The sequence below is a fragment of the Boleophthalmus pectinirostris genome, unplaced genomic scaffold (assembly GCF_026225935.1).
Source record: "Boleophthalmus pectinirostris isolate CB_2022bp ecotype Guang Dong unplaced genomic scaffold, ASM2622593v1 HiC_scaffold_19, whole genome shotgun sequence".
Lineage (NCBI taxonomy): Eukaryota > Metazoa > Chordata > Actinopteri > Gobiiformes > Gobiidae > Boleophthalmus > Boleophthalmus pectinirostris.
The window spans coordinates 45536323-45562849 of record NW_026571140.1 but is presented as its reverse complement, the minus strand read 5'-3'; the positions used below and the strand labels follow the sequence as shown (position 1 = coordinate 45562849).

General features: G+C 47.3%; 2 protein-coding genes across 2 annotated transcripts; both read right to left on the bottom strand.

Moving 5' to 3' along the window:
• Positions 1-723: 723 nt before the first annotated feature.
• On the bottom strand, positions 724-4115 carry foxr1 (forkhead box R1). Its single transcript, XM_055154403.1, has 7 exons — positions 3899-4115; positions 3678-3773; positions 3335-3525; positions 2444-2512; positions 1892-2016; positions 1631-1781; positions 724-861 (listed from the first exon to the last, which is right to left on the bottom strand). The coding sequence occupies exons 1-7, from the start codon at positions 4008-4010 to the stop codon at positions 724-726; spliced, it is 882 nt and encodes a 293-aa protein (XP_055010378.1). The 5' UTR covers positions 4011-4115.
• A 174-nt stretch (positions 4116-4289) lies between these two features.
• Positions 4290-26201, bottom strand: crtc3 (CREB regulated transcription coactivator 3). Its single transcript, XM_055154917.1, has 15 exons — positions 24909-26201; positions 23550-23660; positions 22413-22535; positions 20445-20509; positions 19696-19761; positions 16869-16975; positions 14788-14823; positions 12944-13023; positions 11659-11702; positions 10086-10294; positions 9884-10002; positions 9303-9608; positions 7640-7705; positions 6974-7349; positions 4290-6290 (listed from the first exon to the last, which is right to left on the bottom strand). The coding sequence occupies exons 1-15, from the start codon at positions 25035-25037 to the stop codon at positions 6151-6153; spliced, it is 1977 nt and encodes a 658-aa protein (XP_055010892.1). The 5' UTR covers positions 25038-26201; the 3' UTR covers positions 4290-6150.
• Between the last annotated feature and the right edge of the window lie 326 nt (positions 26202-26527).

Here is a 26527-nt window from a genome sequence, read left to right as displayed (position 1 = left end):
CCCGGTATAAATGTAATCCTTTATCAATTTAAAAATACTTTATTCATAATTAATAATCTCATCAGTTTTTGAAACTTTAAGGCAATTTAGTCTATTTTAGATGCATCCCAGAAATATCGCCGTTTTGTTTTGCAAAAGTTAAACATAAGTTATCGTTTTTAGCCATAAGATTTGGAGGAGAATTTTTAGAGTAACTTGGTCTAAAATTCCAACAGTTTGTTTACCCGTGCGTCATCTGATGGTACGTGTTGTTAGCATTAGCATTAGCAGTCTCGGTTGCTAGGCGACGGGGCGGCTCCGTGGGCTACACCTGTCACATTTCAGCTACGGCGACGGCTGCAGCCTTCACAGACTTCGAAAGCTGCCGCCCTTGAACTGGACACGGCTAATATGGCTAATACGAATAAAAAAATAAAAAATAAAAGTCTATCGTAGATATGACGTGTTTCCGGTCTGGAGTGGACCTCCACTGTCCCCATGTGTCTGCAGCCAGACCCTCTCGCCTCACCCGGGTTAGCGTGTTGGCGTCACCCGGGTTAGCGGTTAGCGTGTTGGCGTCACCCGGGTTAGCGACCTTAGCGTGTTAGCGTGTTAGCGTGTTGGCGTCACCCGGGTTAGCGTGTTAGCGTCACCTGGGTTAGCGTGTTGGCGTCACCTGGGTTAGCGTGTTAGCGTCACCCGGGTTAGCGTGTTGGCGTCACCTGGGTTAGCGTGTTAGCGTCGTCACCTGCGTGTTAGCGTGTTAGCGTGCGTCAGCTGCTTTAGCGTGTCGGGCGTTAGCGTTAGCAGCTCGTCTCGGAGGCGTCGGTGTCCGTCTGACGTCAGGAGCCAACAGCATGACTTCCTCCTCCCCTCACCCACCTGAGACACGAGGACATGAGGACATGGGGGACGAACGGGGACAAGGGACAAGGAGACAAGGAGACAAGGAGACAAGGAGACAAGGAGACAAGGAGACAAGTCAAATATCCATCCTCCCCTCACAGCTCTGGTCCTCGGGCAGAACCCGAACTCGCCGAGTTCCATCCAAGAGATTTGATCCAGACACACAGAGACACACACAGACAGAGACACACAGACACAGACACACAGAGACACACACACACAGACACACAGAGACACACACAGACACACAGAGACACACACACACAGACACACAGACACACAGAGACACACAGACACACAGACACACAGAGACACACAGACACAGACACAGAGACACACAGACAGAGACACACAGACAGACACACAGACACACAGACACACAGACACACAGACAGACACACAGACAGACACACAGAGACACACAGACAGAGACACACAGACAGAGACACACACAGACACACACACAGACACAGAGACACACAGACACACAGACACACAGAGACGTCGTCACAGACAAAGTCGTTGGAGCTGAAATGTGGCGATTCGCCCCAAGTTTTTCCTCTTCGACTCCTGGAACAAACGACTCTCCTGAAAAACCCGACAGAGTCTGGACCCACCCGGACCGGACCGGCACAGAGTCTGGATGTCGGCGGGTGTCGGAGGTGGGGGGGTGGAGGGTGTCGGCGGGTGTGGAGGGTCTGAACCTCTGTGGGATCAGTGAAGTATTCACCTGTCCCCCTCTCACCTGTCGGCCCTGCTGCTCCCTGTCGCTCCTGTCGCTCCTGTCGGCCCTGCTCTGGGTGAAGGTTTTCTTGAAGCTGTGGTTGAAGCAAAGATTGTGACGGATCGTGTTTTTCCAGCCGTCTGGAGCCGTCTGAAAGAACGGAAACAACTCCCTGCAAGAACACAGAACAAGACCCGGTTTAGACCCAGTCCAGACCCGGTCCAGACCCGGTTCAGACCAGGTTCAGACCCGGTCCAGACCTGGTTCAGACCTGGTTCAGACCTGGTGAAGTTGTAGATCTGTTGGACTCTGAGGCTGCCGTTGTATTTCAGAGCCAGACCAATCAAGACGCAGTAATTTACTGGGGGGCGGGGCCAGGGGCCACAGACAGGAGCGCACCTGTCGGACTGAGAACTCACATTATACACAAGTACTACCAGTACTACCAGTACTACCAGTACTACCAGTACTACCAGTACTATCAGTATTACCTGTACTACCAGTACTACCAGTACTACCAGTACTATCAGTACTACCTGTACTATCAGTATTACCTGTACTACCAGTACTACCAGTACTACCAGTACTACCAGTACTACCAGTACTATCAGTACTACCTGTACTATCAGTATTACCTGTACTACCAGTACTACCAGTACTATCAGTACTACCTGTACTATCAGTATTACCTGTACTACCAGTACTACCAGTACTACCAGTACTATCAGTACTACCTGTACTATCAGTACTACCAGTACTACCAGTACTATCAGTACTACCTGTACTACCTGTACTACCTGTACTACCTGTACTCCCCCTCCTCCTCACACTGACCTGTTTGTTGTTGGTTCGAGGTTTGCGGCGACTCTTCCCTGGTCCAACAGACGGCGCCACCGAGCGGATCTGCACAAACAAGACCAGGACTCGAGGGGGGACTCGAGGGGGGGACTCGGGGGGGAACTCGGGCGGGGACTCGGGCGGGGACTCGGGGGGGGACTCGGGGGGGGACTCGAGGGGGGACTCGGGCGGGACTCGGGCGGGGACTCGGGGGGGACTCGAGGGGGGGACTCGAGGGGGGACTCGAGGGGGGGACTCGGGGGGGGACTCGGGGGGGACTCGGGGGGGGGACTCGGGCGGGGACTCGGGCGGGGGACTCGGCGGGGGACTCGGGCGGGGGACTCGGGCGGGGGACTTGCACTTGTGGTTCTTGGTCCTGGTCTGAGCCTGGTTTAGTCCAGATCTAGACCTGGTTTAGAGCAGAACTATGCTCTGTATGTATGTCTATGGTGGAAAGCTCAACCTGTTACCATGGAAACAAAACACACGACCTGAGAAGGTTTTAGATCATCTGAAAAAACCCCAAAGGTGATTTCAAAACAACAAAAAAACTTAAAACATCAAATCCAAAATGTAGAGAAAAGCTGGAGCAGGAGTGTGACGTTCTCCTCGTCCTGTTCCACATTTGTTCTTTTGAGCTTCTCTTTTTTACAGATTCTACATGTTCTTTATGGAACGTTGACGTTCCTCATGATCACGTGGACGTGTCTCCTGAAAACAGGAGCAGAGCGACAAAACAGAGTCTTCAAAATAATAAGAGATGAAAAGATTCTTCAAACCAGATAAACTTCAGAAAGTCAGAGAGAAGAAACGACCAGAACCTGGAGAAACATCTGAGGAGAAACATCTGAGAAGAAACGACTAGAACCTGAACGTCGCTGCTCTTACCGTGTGCTGATTGGTCGACGAGCTGCGGACGGTTTCCTCCTGTAGCGGTGCATTGTGAGAGAGTGGGGGCGGGGTCTGTGGCGGAGGGGGCGTGGTCTGTGGTGGAGGGGGAGGGGCTTGGGGCAGGTAGTGAAGCGGACACACGATGTTCGGGTTCACCATGAGCCACAGGTTCGGTTTCACAAACGAGTCTGGAAAAACAACCATCAAAACCGGTTCAGATCCTCCTCTAGACCTGAGATCCTACCTGAGGCCTCATGGAAACAGACCCCCTGTAGACCGGTTATGATCCTACCTGAGGTCTCATGGAAACAGACCCTCTCTAGACCGGTTATGATCCTACCTGAGGTCTTGTCGTAGCGGGTGAAGTCGTCTTGGCGGTGTGTGGTTCGTGGCGGCGGCGGCGTTGGTCTCTGGAGAGACTCTGGCGCTCGATCATCTGAAACACACGAGGCTCAGGGTTCAGCTCTCGCCCTCCAACCACCAGCTCACAGCTCCAATCATCATCATAATAATCATAATAAAAATAATAATGATAATAATAAGGATCCTCGTGAGTCGGACCCTGGTCCGTGGTCCTCTGCAGACGCAGCTCTTGGTCCAGGTCCCACTCGGTCAGAGCCACAGAACAGTGAAGGTCCAAGAGCCGCCCTCTGGTCCGGAGACGAAGACTCATCCTGGGATAGTCCTGGTTTAGTTCTGGAACAGACCTGGTTTAGACCTGTTTCAGACCTGGTTTAGTTTTAGTCTGAGCTGTGGCCCTCACACCTGTTCCACCAGGTGGAGCTCATCAGCCAATCAGACAAGAGCACTCAGATCTGTCTAAATCTGACCAATCAGAGAAGAGAACACCAGCTGACCAAACCCATATATGGTCATTTTAAAAGAGGAAGTATTTACCTGTGAGCCGTTTCCAGCTTTAGGTTCATGATGTTTGAGAAACTGTGGAGTCGCGTCAGAAGAATAAAGTTTATTATAAAAGTGGGGCTCCACATACAGAGAGCAGGAGCCTGTACAGGTGCATCATGGGAAATGTAGTCCAACAGGAAACAGAAGGTTATTCATTATTTTAAATATATTAGTTATAAAAATAAAACGTGTTACTGTGGTCAGATCATTTGTTCATGACGGGTCAAATCTACAAACAAGAGTGCCGGGTTAGTCCTGGTTCAGTCCTGGTTTAGTCCTGGTTTAGTCCTGGTTCAGTGCTGGTTTAGACCTGGTTTAGTCCTGGTTCAGTGCTGGTTTAGTCCTGGTTTAGTGCTGGTTTAGTCCTGGTTTAGATTTGGTGACTAAAGTCTAAATTAGTGCAAACAGACTTGAGCCCTTTTTTCACAAATGTAAAAATGTTTTAAAAGTGAAGCGTCTGAAAGTCTTTGCCCTTTTTTTCACAAACGCTTTCACACAAAATAATTCCACTTTTTACAAATCAGAAAATATCAGAAACTTTACACAGGATTTTAGATTCATACAAAAACAAGTTCTTTTCAGTAAATATTTGGACCAAAAGCAGAAACGGTAAAAACAGGTCGAATCCGAACTCGCCGACAAAACAAATCCACAAACGACTTCAAACGAGACGACGAACAGGAACAGGAAACCTCCGAGTCTCTGCTCCTGCTGCGTCCACACAGGTGCGTCCACACAGGTGCGTCCACACAGGTGCGTCCACTAGGGCTGGGCATTCGATGAAATTTTCTTAATCGATCGTCGGAAGAATTAACGATCGATTATCGATTAATCATGAACGTTTTTATATTAAAATGATCATCATTATTATTTCTATCTGCACTAATCTGCATCAATAAATTCAACTTTACGACATATAAACATAACGACTCTAGATCCACATCAGCTGTTTGACATTATAATGTGTTTAATTCAGTTTTGTTCAAATCTCACAGAAACAAAACTTAAAACCACATCACTAATTTACATAAACTAAGTGAAGATAAAACTCCAGCTCTTGTGTCGCTGATGTGGTTCAACTTGTGTTGGATTAAAAGACATGACTCAGGTGAATACAGGTCAGTGTGACCAGATTTGTGTTTGTCAAAACCAGGACAGCGTACGGGGGGAGGGGGGCGGGGCCTCGTCATCCACATTGAGCGACTCTCACCTGGAAAAACTTTTTCCCACTGGACACAGAAACATATGTGCTGCTTTATCCACTGTGCACATGGACTCACACTTGTCCCAACGCAACGGAAAGTGTGGAATTTCTTCTACAAATCATCGTTAAATACGTATTTGTGCTTTGGTACGTTGCAGGTGGACCGACTGTTTGTGTCTCGCTCCTTCTGATGCAGAGACACATGTTTAATCACGACACACAGCAGCCTACATTCGGTTTGTCGATTAAAATGAACGTAATCGATGAAATTCTTAATGATCAATTATCAATTAATCGACTAATCATGCCCATCCCTAGTGTCCACAGGTGCGTCCACACAGGTGCGTCCACACAGGTGCGTCCACACAGGTGCGTCCACACAGGTGCGTCCACACAGGTGTGCCACCTGTGTGGACGCACCTGTGGACTGTGGCTGTAGTCCAGAGGCTCCTCTTCTTCTCCTGTTGTAGTTCTTACACTTTATTGATCCACAAGGAAAATTATACGGCCTGAGTCTGTCTGTTCTTCTTCTGTGGTTGTAGTCCACAGTGTGTAGTCTCTGTTCTTCTTCTGTGGTTGTAGTCCACAGTGTGTAGTCTCTGTTCTTCTTCTGTGGTTGTAGTCCACAGTGTGTAGTCTCTGTTCTTCTTCTGTGGTTGTAGTCCACAGTGTGTAGTCTCTGTTCTTCTTCTGCAGTCGCAGTTCAGAGACGGTCGCTGCGGAAGGACTCCTCCACGGTGGGGTCGGGCAGCACCAGCTCGGGGTCACTGAGCATGCTCAGTCCATCCAGAGTCAGAGGCTCGATCCTGAGCTCGTCCTCCAGAGAGAATCCCACCGAGTCGTCTGAAGAACACAACACATCAGAACATCAGAACAGGAAACATCAGAACATCTGACTGATATGGATTATTTTGTGGCTGATGTGATGCAGATAAAACTGGAGTTGAAGGAGACGATATATTTAGTGATGTAAAAAATCAGTATAAATCTTCATCTGATTCTAAAACTCAGCTGTGAGTGTGTGAGGTGTTTGTTCAGGGACATTTCCTGTTCTTCTGTACGTCACATTTAAAGACACGAGGTCGACTCTCGGTGTTTGTGCATCACACTCTAACATGTAAACAAAGCCTTTAGTGGTAAATGCTGCGCCCTGGTGATTAATGACATGTGTAAATGTGGATCATTCACACATCCGTGCAGGTCCAGTCACATGTCACACACTAGAGTCACTTCACACTAGAACAATGTCAGAAAACAGAGTGTTGATGTGAGAACGACAAACAACCGAAACACAGACACACACACACTCACACACACATACATACACACACAGACACACACACACACACACGCACACAGGCTCCTCTCACATCACAAGTCTGCACATATAACACACATGCACACACACAGAGACACACACACACAGACACACACTCACTCACACACGCACACAGGCTCCTCTCACATCATAAGTCTTCACTAATCAGTGCAGAACATGGTGATGTTGATGTTTGGCAGAGGCGTACCTGTCAGGATGATGTTTGGCAGGGGCATACCTGTCAGGATGATGTTTGGCAGGGGCATACCTGTCAGGATGATGTTTGGCAGGGGCATACCTGTCAGGATGATGTTTGGCAGGGGCATACCTGTCAGGATGATGTTTGGCAGGGGCATACCTGTCAGGATGATGTTTGGCAGGGGCATACCTGTCAGGATGATGTTTGGCAGGGCCGCCTGGGGGAACAGCATGGGGGGTCTGGAGGAGGGACCCTGGCTCATCTGCATAGAGGAGGCGTTTCCTTGGAGACCGTGCTGGGGGGCGGAGTTATAGAAGAGAGACGACGACGACGAAGGATCGAACGAACAGTTTCCACCACCACCATCGAGAAAACCAAAGCTCTCCTGAAACACACAAGACCAGGACTGAACCAGGACCAACAAAGGACCGACCCAGGACCGACCCAGGACCGACAAAGGACCGACAAAGGACCGACAAAGGACCGACAAAGGACCGACCCAGGACCGACCCAGGACCGACCCAGGACCGACCCAGGACCGAACCAGGACCGAACCAGGACCGAACCAGGACCGCGTGTAGCTGTGTTTTGTGTCATCAGTGTTTGCGTCATAAATGTTTCTTGAAGCCAAAACGTTTCTGGACAAAACATTTGAGTGAAACTTGAGTCTCTCACCTGAAAACTTTTACTGGGTCCAAACTGTGGCTCCACGAACGGGTCAGAACCGAACAGAGACATGTTCTGGAACACACACAAACAGTTTATTTTATTAATGGACGAACGTCACATTATATTATCCATATTTATTCTCCTCTAATGAGACGGTGCAGAGTTTCTTGTTCTGGAGTTTGTGGCTCCACGGTTTTCTTGTTCTTCACTTTCTTCTCGTTCTTCTGGATAAAAATGTCGCTGTGTCACTGGAGACTGGGCCGTGATTGGTTGAACAGTGAACATGACGCAGCGACATGACGCGGCGACATGACGCGGCGCTCCGACGCGGCGCTCCGACGCGGCGCTCCGACGCGGCGCTCCGACGCGGCGCTCCGACGCGGCGCTCCGACGCGGCGCTCCGACGCGGCGCTCCGACGCGGCGCTCCGGTCATTGCACATGTTACATCTCAGAGTTTGACAAACGTGGACTTTACGAGATTTGTTCTTGGTATTTTTATTTGTCATGTAGCAGCAGATGTGTGAAAAGTCCCTCACTCGTTCAGGCAGAATCCACGGCGAGGAGAAAATTCCATTTGTCGACTGGACAAAAGTGAGTTTGGTTGAAGATGTTCCTCAGCTCGTCCAAGCTGCTTCTTCAGTTCTGTCAGACTTTGGTGACTCTTCCTTCTTTCTGCAGGAGGAGCTAACTACACTGAAACTCCTCTGGAACTAACACATCTACTTGTTTACAGTTTGTGTTTGTTAGTTCAGCCTGTTGACCTGTTCAGGGTGTGGGTCTAATGAACAGAACAGTTCATGTCCATAATGGAGCTTCCACACCTCTGGTCCTGACCTGACTCCACCTGTTGTTCTTGTTTGTTTTGTTGGAGGTTTGAGGATGGACGTGTAAACAGGAGACAGATGGAGTCTGAGTCCATTTCTGTTTAGAGAAGGATTCTCTTTCTTAACAAAAACAGCTTCTTTCACTCTCCTCTCAAACCAATTTTTCTCTCTGGCTAAAATCTGGACCTCACTGTCCTCAAACGAGTGACCTGTGGTTTTTAAGTGGAGATGAACATCAGACTGAGGTCCTGTGTTGTTCTCTCGTCTGTGTTGGTTCTTGTGAAGTGTCTGTTTAGTTTCTCCAGTGTCACTTCAGTCTTCACTTCACTCAATGGAGGAGACCACATTGTTTTGTTTGTGGCTCCGTGTTTTGTCTTTTGGACCAGTTTCTGTCTTAAAGTGTTCGTAGGTTTGAAATAGACCAGGATATCATGTTGTCTGAAAATCCTCTGTAGTTTTTTCAGAAACAACAGCCATGTACAGAATAGTTGCCCCCTTTCTCCTGGTTCTGATTTTCTGTTGTTCTGTTTTTTAGTTCTCTTGGTTTTGTTGAAGGTCCATTTTGGATCTCCCTCTCTGTTTGCAGAGATCCTAAATGGGCCTTCAACAAAACCAAGAGAACTAAAACACAAGACAACAGAACTCTGCTTTTATCTCATCTTCATGAGTCTAGTGTGTGATCTTTACAGGAGAACTCCTGAGTTCCTGAGGTCTCTGAGGTTCTGCTGATTAAATGAAATATACATTGATTTAAATCCAACCAGGAGATGAACTGAACCGATATTTGGTCAAATCAATATCTGATATCGATATCGATCAGTGCATCCCTACTGTGACCACTGACCTGTGACCTGTGAGAGCAGCGCACCTGAGCAGGGCCGTAGTCCAGGGGAGATCGACCCTGACCCTGGGTCTGGCTCTGGTTCTGGTGGTGCCGGGTCTGGAGGTTCTGGAGGTTCTGGGGTTTCTGCAGGTTCTGCAGGTTCTGGAGGTTCTGGGGGCTCTGGGCAGAGGGGCTCGGCAGTGTCGCCCCCTGCTGGAGAGGGCTGTTCAGTGGAGACTGCTGCTGTCCAGGTGCACTGTGGGATTGTGGGTAATGGGGGTAGGGGGGAGGGGGCTCTCGGGGGAGGGACGGGTCCAGAGGAACACCCTGAAAAAGAACAAACACAATCAGAACCAGAACCTGAACCAGAATCAGAACCTGAACCCAACAGGCTACAGACCTGAGTTAGACCTGAACTACTCACTCTGAAACAGGATGAGGAGATTGGCAAAAGGAATTTACGAGTTGGTCCTTTTTTAGTCCAGGTCTAGACCTGGTCTAGACCTGGACTAGTCTAGATTCCTGACTCTGACGCTGGATTCGATGCTTAGAAAGGTAAACCTGGAGCTGGAACACGTTTTTGGTAAAAGGGGCGGGGTTACCTGGGAGAGGGGCGGGACTCCTCTCTGTTGCTCCGGCGACAGCGTCAAGGGGCTGATGGGGGCGGGGCGTCGCCGTGGAGATGAGCAGAGGGAGGGGTTACTGAGGGACGACGACAAACCTGAGGACACAAGGAAACTGGTTTAGCTCCAGTCCAGTCCTGGTCCAGTCCCGGTTCAGTCCCAGTCCAGTTCCGGGTCTTACCCATCTGCATCATGGCGTGGGGCAGGTGGTTGGTGTAGTTCTCGTCTGAGTCGATGGGAGTGGAGAGCGGAGGAGGAAACTGCAGGTTCGTCAGGTCTGGGAGAGAGCCTCCAGTGTTCAGACCAGACGCGACTCCAGACCCCAGAGAGGAGTTCTGACAGGGCTGGTACTGAGGGACGCTCACGTTCGGATCCGTAGACGGAAAAATACTGACGAAAAACAAAATAATCTTGTGTTTATAATATATATGCGCATATATAAGTTATATCAACAAACGGCTCATTACATATGCGCATATTTATATTCTGACAGGACATGAGACATAACAGGAGAAAAAGTGTTCTGAAAGACCAAAGGGCCGTGAGCTTTGGAGCATCTACAGTTAAGACCATCTGACCTTTGTTCCTCAACAAACTTGACCAAACCGGATCAGGAGGAACCTCTGGAGCAGCAGGACCTGACCTGATCTTCTGCTCATCAAGATCATAAAATGGAATCGGAAGGATTGAAAATGAATCACAAAATGGACTCTGTGAGCTTTAGGTCATGTTCTGTTGTTCTGTTGTTCTGTTCTGATGTTCCTCGTCACAGAGCTGGAGTTGTGTTTTGTTTCATTCACACAGTGAGTAACTCTTTATTATTAGTCTGTTCCACATTGTGATGTCATGAAGTGACAGTTTGGTAGTTAAAGCGTATTAAAGAATATTAAAGTATGTTAACGTGTATCAAAGCGTAATAAAACATGTTAAAGTGTAATAAAACGCATGTCAAAGTGTATTACAGCACATCAAAGCGTGTCAAGTGTAAAAAGTGTTAATGTGTATTAAAGCATTTTAAAGCATGTTAAAGTGTATTAAATAGTATTATAGAGTATTAAAGAGTATTAAAGAGTATTAAAGTGTATTAAAGAATATTAAAGTGTATTAATGTGTATTAAAGCGTATTAGAGAGTATTAAAGAGTATTAAAGTGTAATAAAGTGTATTAAAGAATATTAAAGTGTATTAAAGTGTATTAAAGCGTATTAAAGAATATTAAAGTGTATTAAAGTGTAATAAAGTGTATTAAAGCGTATTAAAGAATATTAAAGTGTATTAAAGTGTAATAAAGTGTATTAAAGAATATTAAAGTGTATTAATGCGTATTAAAGCGTATTAAAGAGTATTAAAGTGTAACAAAGTGTATTAAAGAATATTAAAGTGTATGAGAGAGTATTAAAGTGTATTAAAGCGTATTAAAGTGTATTAAAGTGTATGAGAGAGTATTAAAGTGTATTAAAGCATATTAAAGAGTATTAAAGTGTAATAAAGTGTATTAAAGAATATTAAAGCATATTAAAGTGTATTAAAGAGTATTAAAGTGTAATAAAGTGTAATAAAGAATATTAAAGCATATTAAAGTGTATTAAAGAATATTAAAGCATATTAAAGTGTATTAAAGAGTATTAAAGTGTAATAAAGTGTAATAAAGAATATTAGATCGTATTAAAGAGTATTAAAGAATATTAAAGAGTATTAACGAGTATTAAAGGACAATAAAGTGTATTCCAAGTGTGTTAAGAGACCAGGACTTACTTGATCCCAGGCACTTCACAGGACTTGGGTCTCAACGACTGCACCTGAAAAACAACAAACAATTAGCTCAAAATACAACAGAGGCAAAAAGAGGACAGGACGAGTGGACGGGTGGACGTGTGTGTGTGTGTGGGTGGGTGTGGGTGTGTAGGTGTGTGTAGGTGTGTGTGGGTGTGTGTGGGTGTGTGGTGTGTAGGTGTGTGTGGGTTGGTGTGTAGGTGTGTATAGGTGTGTGTGGGTGGGTGTGTAGGTGTGTGTGTAGGTGTGTGTAGGTGTGTGTGTAGGTGTGTGTGTAGGTGTGTGTAGGTGTGTGTGTGTGTGTAGGTGTGTGTAGGTGTGTGTATAGGTGTGTGTGTAGGTGTGTGTGTAGGTGTGTGTGTAGGTGTGTGTGGGTGTGTAGGGGTGTGTGTAGGTGTGTGTGTGTAGGTGTGTGTGTAGGTGTGTGTGTAGATGTGTGTAGGTGTGTGTGTAGGTGTATGTGTAGGTGTGTGTGTGTGTAGGTGTGTGTAGGTGTGTGTGTAGGTGTGTGTAGGTGTGTGTAGGTGTGTGTGTAGGTGTGTGTGTAGGTGTGTGTGTAGGTGTGTGTGTGTGTGTGTGTAGGTGTGTGTGTAGGTGTGTGTAGGTGTGTGTGTGTGTGTGTGTGTGTGGGGGGGGGGGGGGTTATGAATGCGATTTTATCCAAATATTTGTGTGAAACGTAAAAACGGTGATGTAAAAAGGTGAGGGGTCAGAGGTGAGAGGTCAGAGGTGTCACTGACCCAAGCCCCCAGGTTCCAAAATGGCCGTCCATTCAAGTCAATGGGCTCAGCTCAATGGCGCATGATTCCAGCTTAGCCTAGCATGGCTAGGTACTTCCGGTGGCTGTGGGCCGACCGAGCATGTGCAGTAGTGCTCTTTCTCCCATGGGCGCACGCGACCGCACGCGACCGCGGGCTTGTGTATCACGTGATCGCTTTGACCAATCAGAGCGAGAGGAGCTTGAGCGGAGCCGAAGCTAACGAATATAAAGCATATTTTTAAGACAACTGAAGCATTTTGAGCGAGAAAAAGTTTATGATCTAAAAATAGGTAAAAATCGCCAACAAATCCGATATTTTTGAAAGCTGTAGGTGGCCTGTCAGACGAACACGAGCAGTTTGTGATTACATTGCCTCTATGAGAAAAATCTTGTCTCGGCCCATGGGACTTTTTCTGCTGAAGTTCCAGTGAGTGACACTACGTCAACTGGAGACAGCTACAAGCAGCAATACTGTATCCAGTTATTTTAATAGATCCATGCACTGACCTGCTGAGTGTCCCACAGCTGTTTGGGCAGCAGCCGCGTCCCCATCATGGCGTCCTCAGAGAGCGGCGGGAACGAGAACACTGAAGCACAACAGACGAGAGGTTAGTCCAGGAGTCTCCAAACTTTCTCCTCCTCTAAGCGACTTTTGGTCAAATGAAAAGGCCACAGAGCTGCTCATTTCAACACTCGTCAGAAAAGGGGTAAATATAAGATCGTCGGCGCCGTAGACGAGGAGCAGTTAGACGCCGATAAAACAGAAACATCATCAGTGACCAGCGCAAAGACTCAGACCTCAAAGAGACACATTTACACAGGAAATATGAATTTAATCAGTCAAATGAGTTTAAAAGAGTCGGCGCAACATGTGTCATTCAGAAATCCTTTGGTGAACTAGTTAAACTGTACAACACTACAGTCTCAGGGTGTTTTCACACCAACAGTATTTGTTGCACCAAACGGTCCATTCGAACCAAAAGTGGTTAGTTCGGTTCGTTTGCGTTGGTGTGAAAGCGCCAATCGGACTCGGACCCGAACCAAATCAAGCGACCGAGACCTCAAAAAAGAGGTGGTCTCGGTTCGCTTGAATCCGCACCAAATGACCAACTTTGGTGCGGTTCCTCTGGTGTAAACGTGAACCCGGGTCCAAACCATAGACAGTATGGACAAACTGACTATTTCAAATGCATCATGGGAGGAAACGCGTCTCCTCTGCCTGAAATGACGCGCTGTACGACTCCAGCGCAGGAACAGGTTGTTGTCCAGACGCAGCCGCGATTCATTTTAGAATTATTTTGCCAACAATGGCCAATACAGAGAATGTAACACATGAAGATCAGAGCAAGTATCAGTGTGCGAACGTGTGGCTCCAGAGTGAGTCAACAAGAGACGTCCCAGTGTTCCCCGTGTTCATGTAGCAACCAGCATTTGTTATTTTAGGCTTTAATTAACCAAATAATTTTATGGCAATAGCCTATTCAATTAATACAACTTTAAAAAGTCCCTGTTTTTAGCCTAGTGTGAGAAATACAGTCGGACTAGATCCAAACCAGAGTCCTGAACCAGCGGGGGCAGGTCCGGTTCAGGCCGGGCTCAGAGGAGCTGGAGCGGGGAGCCTCGACCTGAGGAAGAACTTTCCCCGAGAAGAACCAAATGCGCGGAGGACGGACGCTCAGAACAACATATAAGAAACCAAACTGGACTCACGCTTCTGTTCGCATGCTGCATGACCTCGGAACCAGCCGCGGTTCTTGAGCGCAGAGGACCAGAGCAGCCCACCCGGACCTGTAGTCCACAGAACATTCTCACTTTCCCCGCACTGGTCTTGCTCGCCACCGTTTGGAACCAGCACATGGAGGACAGAGCCTCCAGACCATCTGACCAACGCGCTTGTAGGACGACAGAAGACCAAGGACCAGACCCCAGACCCGTCCTGAGGAGCTGTTGGCTGCTGCTGTTACCCGAATTCTGGGCTGATGCAGTGAGTTTGTACAAAGTTCTACATGTTTTATCAGTTCATGATGATAATTTGAGATGAGGACGGCCCGTGGTATTAACAGGAACATCGGTGTTGATAACTGGAGTATCGCTGTTTTCCCGGGAAACAGAGACACGTCGTCGAACCAGTTTTGGTTCGTTTGCCGGTGTGAACACGGACCACACTGGAGTGTATTTGCTACATAATAACAATTTTATTGCCTGGTGCGACCAAATAATCGAACTAGCGATGTGAAAACGACCTAAGACTGTAGAGTTAAACACAACACTGTAGAGTTACACACACAACACTAAAGTCTAACACTGTAGAGTTAAACAGAAACAGACTCTTGGGGGGCAGTTAAACTCACCGTCTGCGGCGCCGTCCTCCGCCTCGTTCAAACTCGCTGCAACACAAAACGTCAGGAGTTACACACAGGATGGGTCAGGGTCAGGGTCAGGGTCAGGGTTGAGGTCACGGTCGAGGTCCGAGTCAGAGTCAGAATCAGAGTCAGGGTCAGGTCTGATGGTCACCAGGAGGCTGTCAAAAAACATGAGTTTAAAGTAGCCCTACAGACGTGTGTGTGTGCGTGTGTGTGCGTGTGTGTGCGTGTGTGTGTGGGCGTGCCTACAGCTCTGACCTCTGAACTGTAGCTTTAAATCTCAATATTGATCTAAAACGACTTCATAAAAGAGAGAAACGCTGGAGCTGAAAACAAGAGGAAAGAGACAAAATGGAATGATGAAAATAAGAGATTAAAGATTCCTCAAACATGAATCACTCCAAATGCACTTCAGAAGGTCAGAGAGAAGAACCAACAAGAACACGGAGAAACACCTGAGGAGAAACGACGAGAACACGGAGAAACATCTGAGGAGAAACGACGAGAACACGGAGAAACACCTGAGGAGAAACGACGAGAACACGGAGAAACACCTGAGGAGAAACACCTGAGGAGAAACGACGAGAACACGGAGAAACACCTGAGGAGAAACGACGAGAACACGGAGAAACATCTGAGGAGAAACGACGAGAACACGGAGAAACATCTGAGGAGAAACGACGAGAACACGGAGAAACACCTGAGGAGAAACGACGAGAACACGGAGAAACATCTGAGGAGAAACGACGAGAACACGGAGAAACATCTGAGGAGAAACGACGAGAACACGGAGAAACACCTGAGGAGAAACGACGAGAACACGGAGAAACACCTGAGGAGAAACGACGAGAACACGGAGAAACACCTGAGGAGAAACGACGAGAACACGGAGAAACACCTGAGGAGAAACGACGAGAACACGGAGAAACATCTGAGGAGAAACGACGAGAAACACGAGAAACATCTGAGAGAAACGACGAGAACACGGAGAAACACCTGAGGAGAAACGACGAGAACACGGAGAAACACCTGAGGAGAAACGACGAGAACACGGAGAAACATCCGAGGAGAAACGACGAGAACACGGAGAAACATCCGAGGAGAAACGACGAGAACACGGAGAAACACCTGAGGGAGAAACGACGAGAACACGGAAAAACATCTGAGGAGAAACGACGAGAACACGGAGAAACATCCGAGAGAAACGACGAGAGAACACGGAGAAACATCTGAGGAGAAACGACGAGAACACGGAGAAACATCTGAGGAGAAACGACGAGAACACGGAGAAACACCTGAGGAGAAACGACGAGAACACGGAGAAACATCCGAGGAGAAACGACGAGAACACGGAGAAACATCCGAGGAGAAACGACGAGAACACGGAGAAACACCTGAGGAGAAACGACGAGAACACGGAGAAACATCTGAGGAGAAACGACGAGAACACGGAGAAACACCTGAGGAGAAACGACGAGAACACGGAGAAACATCCGAGGAGAAACGACGAGAACACGGAGAAACATCTGAGGAGAAACGACGAGAACACGGAGAAACACCTGAGGAGAAACGACGAGAACACGGAGAAACACCTGAGGAGAAACGACGAGAACACGGAGAAACACTGAGGAGAAAACGAGACGACGAGAACACGGAGAAACACCTGAGGAGAAACGACGAGAGAAAACACGAGAGAAACACCTGAGGAGAAACGACGAGAACACGGAGAAACACCTGAGGAGAAACGACGAGAACACGGAGAAACACCTGAGGAGAAACATCTGAGGAGAAACGACGAGAACACGGAGAAACATCTCAGGAGTAACGACGAGAACACGGAGAAACGACGAGAACACGGAGAAACGTCTGAGGAGAAAGGACGAGAACACAGAGAAACATCTGAGGAGAAACGACGAGAACACGGAGAAACACCTGAGGAGAAACATCTGAGGAGAAACATCTGAGGAGAAACATCTGAGAGAAACATCTGAGGAGAAACATCTGAGGAGAAACATCTGAGGAGAACAGGAGCAGGTGTGATTTAAAAGCTCCGTGTGCTGTGCTCTTACTGTTCCTCTGAGGGACCCGGCTCTGGGTCCGGTTCTGGTTCTGGTTGGGTCCAAAAGCGTCCGGGGGGTTCATGACGCTGGTGTGGAGCGCAGAGTCAGAGTTCGTCCTGGAAACATTCACAAAATGAGAGAAGTGAGAGGAGCGAGTGTTGGAGGAATCAGGGGTGAGACTTAAACTGTTTCCTGTTGATGAAACGGAGGAAAGAGAAAGTGTTAGTGCAGCCCACAGCGCCCCCAGCTGACAGAAACACAAGAGAACACTTAACAAGAAAAGACTTGACGTGCCTCTGACAGGTTCTGCTGATGATTCATTTTCACTGAATCTGACGTGATTCTAATTATTTGTGGAGGCAATTTGTGAAAAAAAAAAAAGGTCCAGAACTGTTTTATTTTATCACACTGGGAGAATTCGGTCCAAAAGTTTGGCACATTTTACACAGAAACACATTTTTCTGACATTTTAAACCATTTTCAACTAAATAAAGGAGTTTTCTTACATTTATATTTGTCATGTAATAATCTCTGGGACATCAGACGAGTTTGGGCCCAGCGAATCCGTGTATCATACATTCATTTGTTTTTCAATATAAAACCAAAAATCTGAAAACAAAAAAAACATTCTTCATTATTTGTCTCCAAAACCAAAATAAAATAAACAGATAATGATTCGTTTTTTACAGTTTTTGATTTTGTGTTTAAATGAAAAATGGAAAAAACAGGTAACCGTTTCCTGTTTACGTCACTTCAGAGACTGCGATGCTGGAATTTTGCGCTGCATATGGACTGAACCAGGACTGATCCAGAACCGGGACCAGAGCGGGACCAGAGCGGGACCAGAGCGGGACCAGAGCGGACCAGAGCGGACTCTGAGCTTTGACTCTGAACCTCCGCAGGGTCCGAGCCTCAGCTTCATGCTCTGGCCCTGTCGTGGGCTCTGAGCCTCCGGTCTGGTCCCAGTCTGGTCCCGCTCTGGTCCCGCTCTGGTCCCGCTCTGGTCCCGCTCTGGTCCCGCTCTGGTCCCGGTCTCGGTCTGGTCCCGGTCCGGTCTCAGTCTCAGTCTGGTGCCAGTCTGGTCCCGGTCTAGTCTCGGTCTCAGTCCCGCTCTGGTCCCAGTCTGGTCTCAGTCCCGCTTTGGTCCTGGTCTGGTCCCGGAACTGGATCAGTTCTGGTTCAGTCCGGCATCGCAGTCACTGAAGTCATGTAAACAGGAAACGGTCGTTACCAGTTTTTACCATTTTTCATTTAAAAATAAAATCGAAAACAAAAAAAAACGAATCATTATCTGTTTTTTCATTTTGGTTTTGGAGACAAATAATGAAGAAAACTGTTGTTTCTTCGTTTTCTGATTTTTGGTTTTATATTGAAAAACGAACGAACGACACACAGATTCCAGTGGACCACACGGTTGCTACGGTAACAGTGATGGGAGTCCCCAGTGTGATGTCATGATTTCTGACCAGGAAGGAACATTTGAAATAAAAACAAAAACAAAACTGCCTTTGTATTTTTAGGTCAAATTTTAAATACAGTGATCTTACAGACTTTTTTCACATCGTCTGAAGTGTCGCTCTGTAGGTTTGTGGAACGTCTGGTTAATGATTTTCTGTGTCAAAATGTGTGTGTGTGTGTAAATGTGTGTGTGTGTGTGTGTAAATGTGTGTGTGTGTGTGTGTGTAAATGTGTGTGTAAATGTGTGTGTGTGTGTAAATGTGTGTGTGTGTAAATGTGTGTGTAAATGTGTGTGTGTGTGTGTGTAAATGTGTGTGTAAATGTGTGTGTGTGTGTGTGTGTGTGTGTGTAAATGTGTGTGTGTGTGTGTAAATGTGTGTGTGTGTGTGTGTGTGTGTAAATGTGTGTGTGTGTGTGTGTAAATGTGTGTGTGTAAATGTGTGTGTGTGTGTGTGTGTAAATGTGTGTGTGTGTGTGTGTGTGAAATGTGTGTGTGTGTGTGTAAATGTGTGTGTGTGTGTGTAAATGTGTGTGTGTGTAAATGTGTGTGTGTGTGTGTGTGTGTAAATGCGTGTGTAAATGTGTGTGTAAAATGTGTGTGTGTGTGTAAATGTGTGTGTAAATGTGTGTGTGTGTGTGTGTGTGTAAATGTGTGTGTGTAAATGTGTGTGTAAATGTGTGTGTGTGTGTGTGTAAATGTGTGTGTAAATGTGTGTGTAAATGTGTGTGTGTGTGTGTAAATGTGTGTGTAAATGTGTGTGTGTGTGTGTGTAAATGTGTGTGTAAATGTGTGTGTTCCACAAACCCAGAGCAGGACACTTCAGAAAACGTCTGTTGTGTTTTAATGAAACAACCCTGACCCTGACCCTGACCCTGACCCTGACCTGTCAGAGGCACGTTTAAGTTTCTCCAGAGAAACCTGTCAGTCACTCAAACCCTGTGAGCCCAGCTCTGTCTGAACTCCTCCAAACTTCTGCGCTGGAGCTTCGTGCTTCTTTAGAGAAAATATCAAACTGAGATTTTTCTGACGAGCGGTTACGAATAAACTATCGACGTGTGTTTAGACGGCGGGATTTTGTTCAGGAGCAACACATCTGAGACCAAGATCTGAGCCTCAAACTCCTCCAAGAACCCCCCAGAACATCTGAGACGGAGATCTGAGCCTCAAACTCCTCCAAGAACCCCCCAGAACATCTGAGACGGAGATCTGACCCGCAAACTCCTCCAAGAACCCCCCAGAACATCTGAGACCGAGCAGAGCAAACAGAGCTGGACCCACAGAGCGCCCCCTGATGGACACACAGAGATCACACAGGAAGTGCTGCCGCAGAGAGGTGAGAGGTCAGACGTGAGAGGTCAGAGGTCGTGGAGGGGTCACCTGTTGAGCTGAGACATTAATCTAAATCCAGGTCTTTTGTCGTCCATCCAGGGAGAGCTGGGGTCCCTTTAACACAGAGAAGCACTCGGAAGTTCACATTTCAACATAATTAAACGTGTTTAAACCAAAGTCTCGAGCCTCTAATGTGGGACGATGGTTCTGTGGGCCTGGGTTTGGCTCCTGGACCAGATTATGGACCCAACACCTGGTTAGGGTCTCTTTTAGTCCTGGTTTAGATCTGGGTTAGTCCCGAGCTGCGTCCGAATGTCTCTCTGGACACAGTTTTACTTTTAGCTCAGACCCAGTTTAGCCTCGGTCCCTGGAGACTCAGACCAGCCTCCGGAGGCTCAGGAGGACATTTATGGACCAAAGTCTGTGAGAGCCGAAGAGCCGAGGGTCTGAGGAGGTCCGAGGAGGTCTGAGGGGGCGTGAGAACTGATCTGGACCACAGAGAAGTCTTCTATAGCAGGCTCTAAACCAGAGACTGTACCAGGACTAAACCAGGACCAAACCAGGACTAAACCATTACTAAACCAGGACCAAAGCAGGACCAAACCGTGACTAAACCAGGACTAAACCAGGACCAAACCAGGACTAAACCAGGACCAAACCAGGACTAAACCAGGACTAAACCAGGACCAAACCAGGACTAAACCAGGACTAAACCAGGACCAAACCAGGACTAAACTAAGTCTAAAACCAGAGCTAAACCATGTGATGTGTTGCTGAGGTGTAGGGGGCGTGGTTACCTTCTCCAGGTGTGGTCGGGGGGCGGGGACAGGTACACTTGACCGTACGGAGACGAGTTGTCACAGTGGAACCAGGTTAAGGAATAAAAATTTCAGAGGAATCACACGAGAGCAGCTCAGAGTCAAACCTCCGCTGTCAAAACCACCGACCGCTGTTGACCGTGTCCACGCGGCGGCGCCACACTCGCCCCGGGGCAGACTCACGGGCGAGGGGCTGCTGTTCCGCGCCTCTGTACGGGTCAGACTTATAACGAGGACAATCTCGGTTTTAAAGATGTGCTCAGTTAGAGCAGAGAGATGAGGGCGTCATCTGGAATTAAAGTATTTAAAGGTTGTGTGGAGGATTTATTTATTTTTTTTCAAATTGTCAGTGAAAGTTTTAAATACCATTACAAAGATGCAGCAGCTTTGTAATTATGATGACCAAAAAAAAAAAATCTAAATCTATCAACTGTGGACGTGTTGAGGTCAGATAAACATCAGCCAATAGAAAACGAGGCTCCCTCATTGTCTATTGGCTGTTAGGTTGTCAATCAAACTCCCTACGTTTCTAGTGTAACTGACTCTCGACGCATGGGGATTACATGGTTTATGCAGCGGTTCTTAGAGGCTTTTTTTAAACTGTAGCTTCCTCACAATTCGCACAAAGTTTGTTGCGATGGCGGACGAGAATCCACGACCAGTTCATCGCAAAAGAAAGTCCGTTTTTGAGGTCGCCGAAAGAAGAAGAGAAGGGGAAATGGAGCGAAGCCAAACAGGTGATTCTTGGAGATTCCTTCCAGCGATTGCGCAACTGAAGCAGACGAAGGGTCTGACGCGTTGATCGTTAAATTATTTCTAGACAGGTCACTTCAACAGTAATTCTGAACGCGCACTGGCTGTAAACAAGTGTGATTTCTAGAGTAAGGAGGCGGGAGGAGGAGGTGTTTCTACTGAGGGAGCTGTGGAGGAGGAAGGAGGTGTCACGCATGAACAACATTTGAAAAAGGACTGTCACTGTATTTCTTGTTCCTTAAAAAAATCTTCTATACAACCTTTAAAAGACTGGAGAGTTACACATGAAAATGACCAGACACAGAAACGGGGAGTCCAGGAGAGTCCAGACTCCGGCCTCACACCAGTCGCCCTCACGAACGCAGCGGCAGAACTTTAAACTGGAAACGTACATATTTCTATTACTACTTTTTTACTTTTTTAAGTCCTAACGTGTGTTTCAAGCCTTTAAGAGCCATTAAACCTCCTCCTGAAGCTTCACTCTGCCCCCGAGGTAAAATGTGAAACGTGTGTGGGGGGCAGGCTCTGGAGCGATGATTGACAGCTGACCCACAATTACAACAACCCGACGCGGCGCAGACCTGTGTAACCTGGACTTTGAAACAGAGTGAACATTTACGCTCCGATCACGCTGTTTCCCTTTTTTCCAGACACGGCGGGACACGGCGGTGCCAGGTCGGGGACGGGGCTGAGAGGGGCTCCTCACGTCCCGCCCGTAGACGCCGGTGTCTGCGCTCGTCACGTCATAACCTGCGTCTGGCTCATCGGCGCCGTTAGTCCAACCCCAAAACATTTTTAACAAATCTGCACAAACATAAAGGCAGGAACAGAGACACACTTCTGTTTTAGACACATTTACACAGAATCAAGAGAAAAAACGGATTCTGATGTTGAAACTGGGGATGTATCGATCCGGCTTTTCCAGTTCTGATACCGATACTTTAACTTTAAGCGTCTGCCGATATGTGAAGCGATACCAGAGTAGAAACAAAACCTTATTACATCACGACTGAGCCGCTTCACACGAGGAAAAGTTCAAACACTGTGAGGCCAAAATGACCCTGTAAATCTGTCGTTACGTACGATAAAACCAGAAAACACAGAGATGTTATATTTTGTCGTTGCGGCCCGAGCTCGCCGTCCCCGACCACGCTCGGTTTAAGCCCCGCCCTGTTTTCTGTAGAGGAAGGATATGTGTCTGTGCTTGTCCATGCTGCGGCGGTGAGTGTGCGGAGAGCTGATCCGGGGTCTGTGCACGCGCTCCACCAAACCGTGATGTCGTGTCCCCCGAGGGTCCAGAGCCTGAGGGAAAGCTGCCTGAAGAGAGAAGACACGACAATAAACATGATCTCACAACATCACGACATCCTTAATGTTCTACTCACTCATGTTACAGATCAGGCAGGGCACATGTTAGCGTGTCTGTAGTTTACCTGGTTTTCTGAGGCCGTGTTACAGATCAGGTAGGGCACATGTTAGCGTGTGTGTAGTTTACCTGGTTTTCTGTGGCCGTGTTACAGATCAGGTAGGGCACATGTTAGCGTGTGCGTCTGTAGTTTACCTGGTTTTCTGGGCCGTGTTACAGATCAGGTAGGGCACATGTTAGCGTGTGTGTAGTTTACCTGGTTTTCTGCGGCCGTGTTACAGATCAGGTAGGGCACATGTTAGCGTGTGTGTAGTTTACCTGGTTTTCTGCGGCCGTGTTACAGATCAGGTAGGGCACATGTTAGCGTGTGTGTAGTTTACCTGGTTTTCTGCGGCCGTGTTACAGATCAGGTAGGGCACATGTTAGCGTGTGTGTAGTTTACCTGGTTTTCTGCGGCCGTGTTACAGATCAGGTAGGGCACATGTTAGCGTGTGTGTAGTTTACCTGGTTTTCTGTGGCCGTGTTACAGATCAGGTAGGGCACATGTTAGCGTGTGCGTCTGTAGTTTACCTGGTTTTCTGCGGCCATGTTACAGATCAGGTAGGGTACATGTTAGCGTGTCTGTAGTTTACCTGGTTTTCTGAGGCCGTGTTACAGATCAGGTAGGGCACATGTTAGCGTGTGCGTCTGTAGTCTTACCTGGTTTTCTGTGGCCGTGTTGCAGATCAGGTAGGGCACATGTTAGCATGTGCATCTGTAGTCTTACCTGGTTTTCTGTGGCCGTGTTGCAGATCAGGTAGGGCACATGTTAGCGTGTGCATCTGTAGTTTACCTGGTTTTCTGTGGCCGTGTTGCAGATCAGGTAGGGCACATGTTAGCGTGTGCATCTGTAGTTTACCTGGTTTTCTGTGGCCGTGTTGCAGATCAGGTAGGGCACATGTTAGCGTGTGCGTCTGTAGTCTTACCTGGTTTTCTGCGGCCGTGTTGCAGATCTGGTTGACGTTGGGCAGGGAGCCTCCATAGTACTGGCCTCTGGACTGAGACAGACGTAGCTGCTGCACTTTCTGAAACTGCACCTGCACCAAACAGAAAGACCAGGATCAGGTTTAAGAAACAGGTGAGCTGTGTTTAAGGAGTGGAGCTAACATGGGGAAGTGTCTGGCCCAAGGACACAACAGCAGGAGGGAGAATCTAATCAACAACACTCATAGTTTAGGATAATTCTCCTGTAATGACATGTTTCCCACTAAGTCAGTTTCATTTTTGGGAGGTTAAGTAAAGTACGAGTTAGGAACTGCTATAGAGAACTTTAAAGTGAGTATTATTCCTGTGGTGTCCTGTGATGCTGCAGGTGACAGGTGAGTTTAGATCATATTTTGCTCTGGCTGATCTATGGCGCTCGGTTTAGACCTGGTTTAATCCTGTGTGAATCTTTACTCTTCATTCACTCGACTCGGTCAACTCTGACTGGTCCGATTTCGCTCATGTGGACTCATAAAATAAACATATTTTATAATTTGACCTCATGTCTGGACTAAAGCTGCATTGCTTTTATTTTAGAGGTGTTTTTTAAATTATATTTTTTTGTTCAGAAGCCTCACTTTTTCATAAGACTCTGAGCAGCTCGTCACAACAATGAGATTTTTTGCTTTTTAAAAAGACATACAATTAATATTTTGCAGAATTTAGTTCAGCATTTTGGCCTCTACAATATTTTCTGTTTCTCATGTGGACTAAAACAGGACTAAACCAGGACTAAAACTAAACCAGGACTAAAACAGGACTAAAACAGGACTAAAGCAGGACTAAAGCAGGACTAAAACCAGGACTAAACCAGGTCTAAACCAGGTCTAAACCAGGTCTAAACCAGGTCTAAACCAGGTCTAAACCAGGTCTAAAGCCAGGTCTAAACCATTAATAAACCAGGACTAAACTAGGACTAAACCAGGTCTAAAACCAGGATTAAACCAGGACTAAAACCAGGTCTAAACAATATGACACCTAAAAAACATGACAATATCAAGTAATCCGATGTATTCAGATTACATTACTCACTTTAAGTAATTTAATGGATTACATTGCAAACTACATTTTAGGATATGTAATCTGTAATCTATAGGGGATTACATTTTAAAAGTAAACTTCCCAACACTGTCTCCAGGTGAACTCCAGGTGTTTTGGGGCTCAGGTGTGAGTGAGGACCCGACATACAGGTCGTCCACAGACTCGGGGGTGTGGAGGTTCTGTCGGGGTTCTGTCGGGGTTCTGTCGGGGGTTCTGTCGGGGGTTCTGTCGGGGGTTTTGTGTGAGCGCAGGAGCCGTACCCGGGACACCGTCAGGTCGGTCATGAGCTGCTCGAAGGCCCGGGTTTCCTCCGCCTGCTTCTGGTTGTGCAGCGCGATCTTCTCGCTGAACTTCCGCGGGTTGGAGCCTCCGGAGCCCGGGCCCGACATGGCGCTGGGTCCGGGGGTCGCTCTTCAGCCGCGGGAGGGTTGAAGTGTGGGGGGCCTGGAGGTTCACAGGTCCGAGTCCGCCCCGGAGCCCATCAGAGGCGGACACACAGAGCCTCGGTGCCCCGGCGACAGCTCCGGAGCTAACGCGGCTAACGAGGCTAACGCGGCTAACGGGCTTCAACTGTTCCTCCGGGACCGGTCCTCGAGCATTTACCCCCGAAAACTGTCAATAAAAGTGTGAATAAAAGTGTGTCCTCATGTCCCCATGTCCCTCAGAGTCTGGACGCGTCAAAACTTTAAAATCAGGAAATGTGTTCAGAAACAGTTAGCAAGCCCGAGCTAACGAGGCTAAGTTAAAGGGAATCTTTAAAAACTTCAAACGTGAAACATTTACACAAACATCGAGTTTCTTTACGCTCGTTTAACATCACCCTAAATAACAATGGCGTTATATTTGTGTCATTACTAATATTACAGCTCTGTGGAGGTTTAATTTCATTTTTAACCGTTTGTTTATGTCTCAAAAGTTGAGCTGTCAACGCTGTTTATGCTAAAGGCTAAAAGCTAAAGGCTAAGTGCTAAGTGCTAGCTGCGGTTCGGAGTCTGGGGTTTCTCTATAAAGTGTGTTTTTTTTTCTGATTCTACACAAACAAACACATTCCGGACTCACGTTTAACTATAAAAACACACAAAAATGTCACTGAAAACACTCGATTTGTCTGAATGTTGTGACCAAACCAGCGCAGCTTCAACTCCGACACTTAACCTTCCACTTTTATAAGATATTTGCAAATTAATACTTAATTCTGTTGCAAACCACAGGAGACAGAATAATAAAAAATACGGAAAATAAAACCTCTGAGTGTAAAACTAAAGCTGTAAAATAAAAAGTGCCCCGTTTGACTCTCAACAAGTGTCCTTCCGAAGCCGCCCGAAGTTTACCGACAAGCCCCGAGCGCCCGTCCGGGGGAAAACCCGTGAAAAGTGCGTGAAACGGGCGTGAATCCCGCGCGCGTCGGTCGGTGCGGTGCCGCGTCCCTCTGCGTGAGTCCCGGGGGCGGGGCAGGGTCCGGGGGAGCGGGGTTTTCTCCGGGTTTTTCGGGTTTTCCGCGGGTTTGTGCGGGTTTTTGCAGAGCCGCACAGATGAGCTTCAGCTTTAGGAAAAACAGTGAGATCCCCGCGCGCTCCGCCAGAGGGAGACACACACACACACACACAGATATACACACACACACTGTACACACACTGTACACACACTGTACACACACTGTACACACACTGTACACACACAGATATACACACACTGTACACACACACACACATATACACACACAGATATACACACACACTGTACACACACAGATATACACACTGTACACACACACACACAGATATACAGTCCCTGACAAAAGTCTTGTCGTTTATCCATTTTGTAGAAACAAAAGTTTATAACTTGACTTTAAATGAATCGATTGGTTTTAGAAATGTCT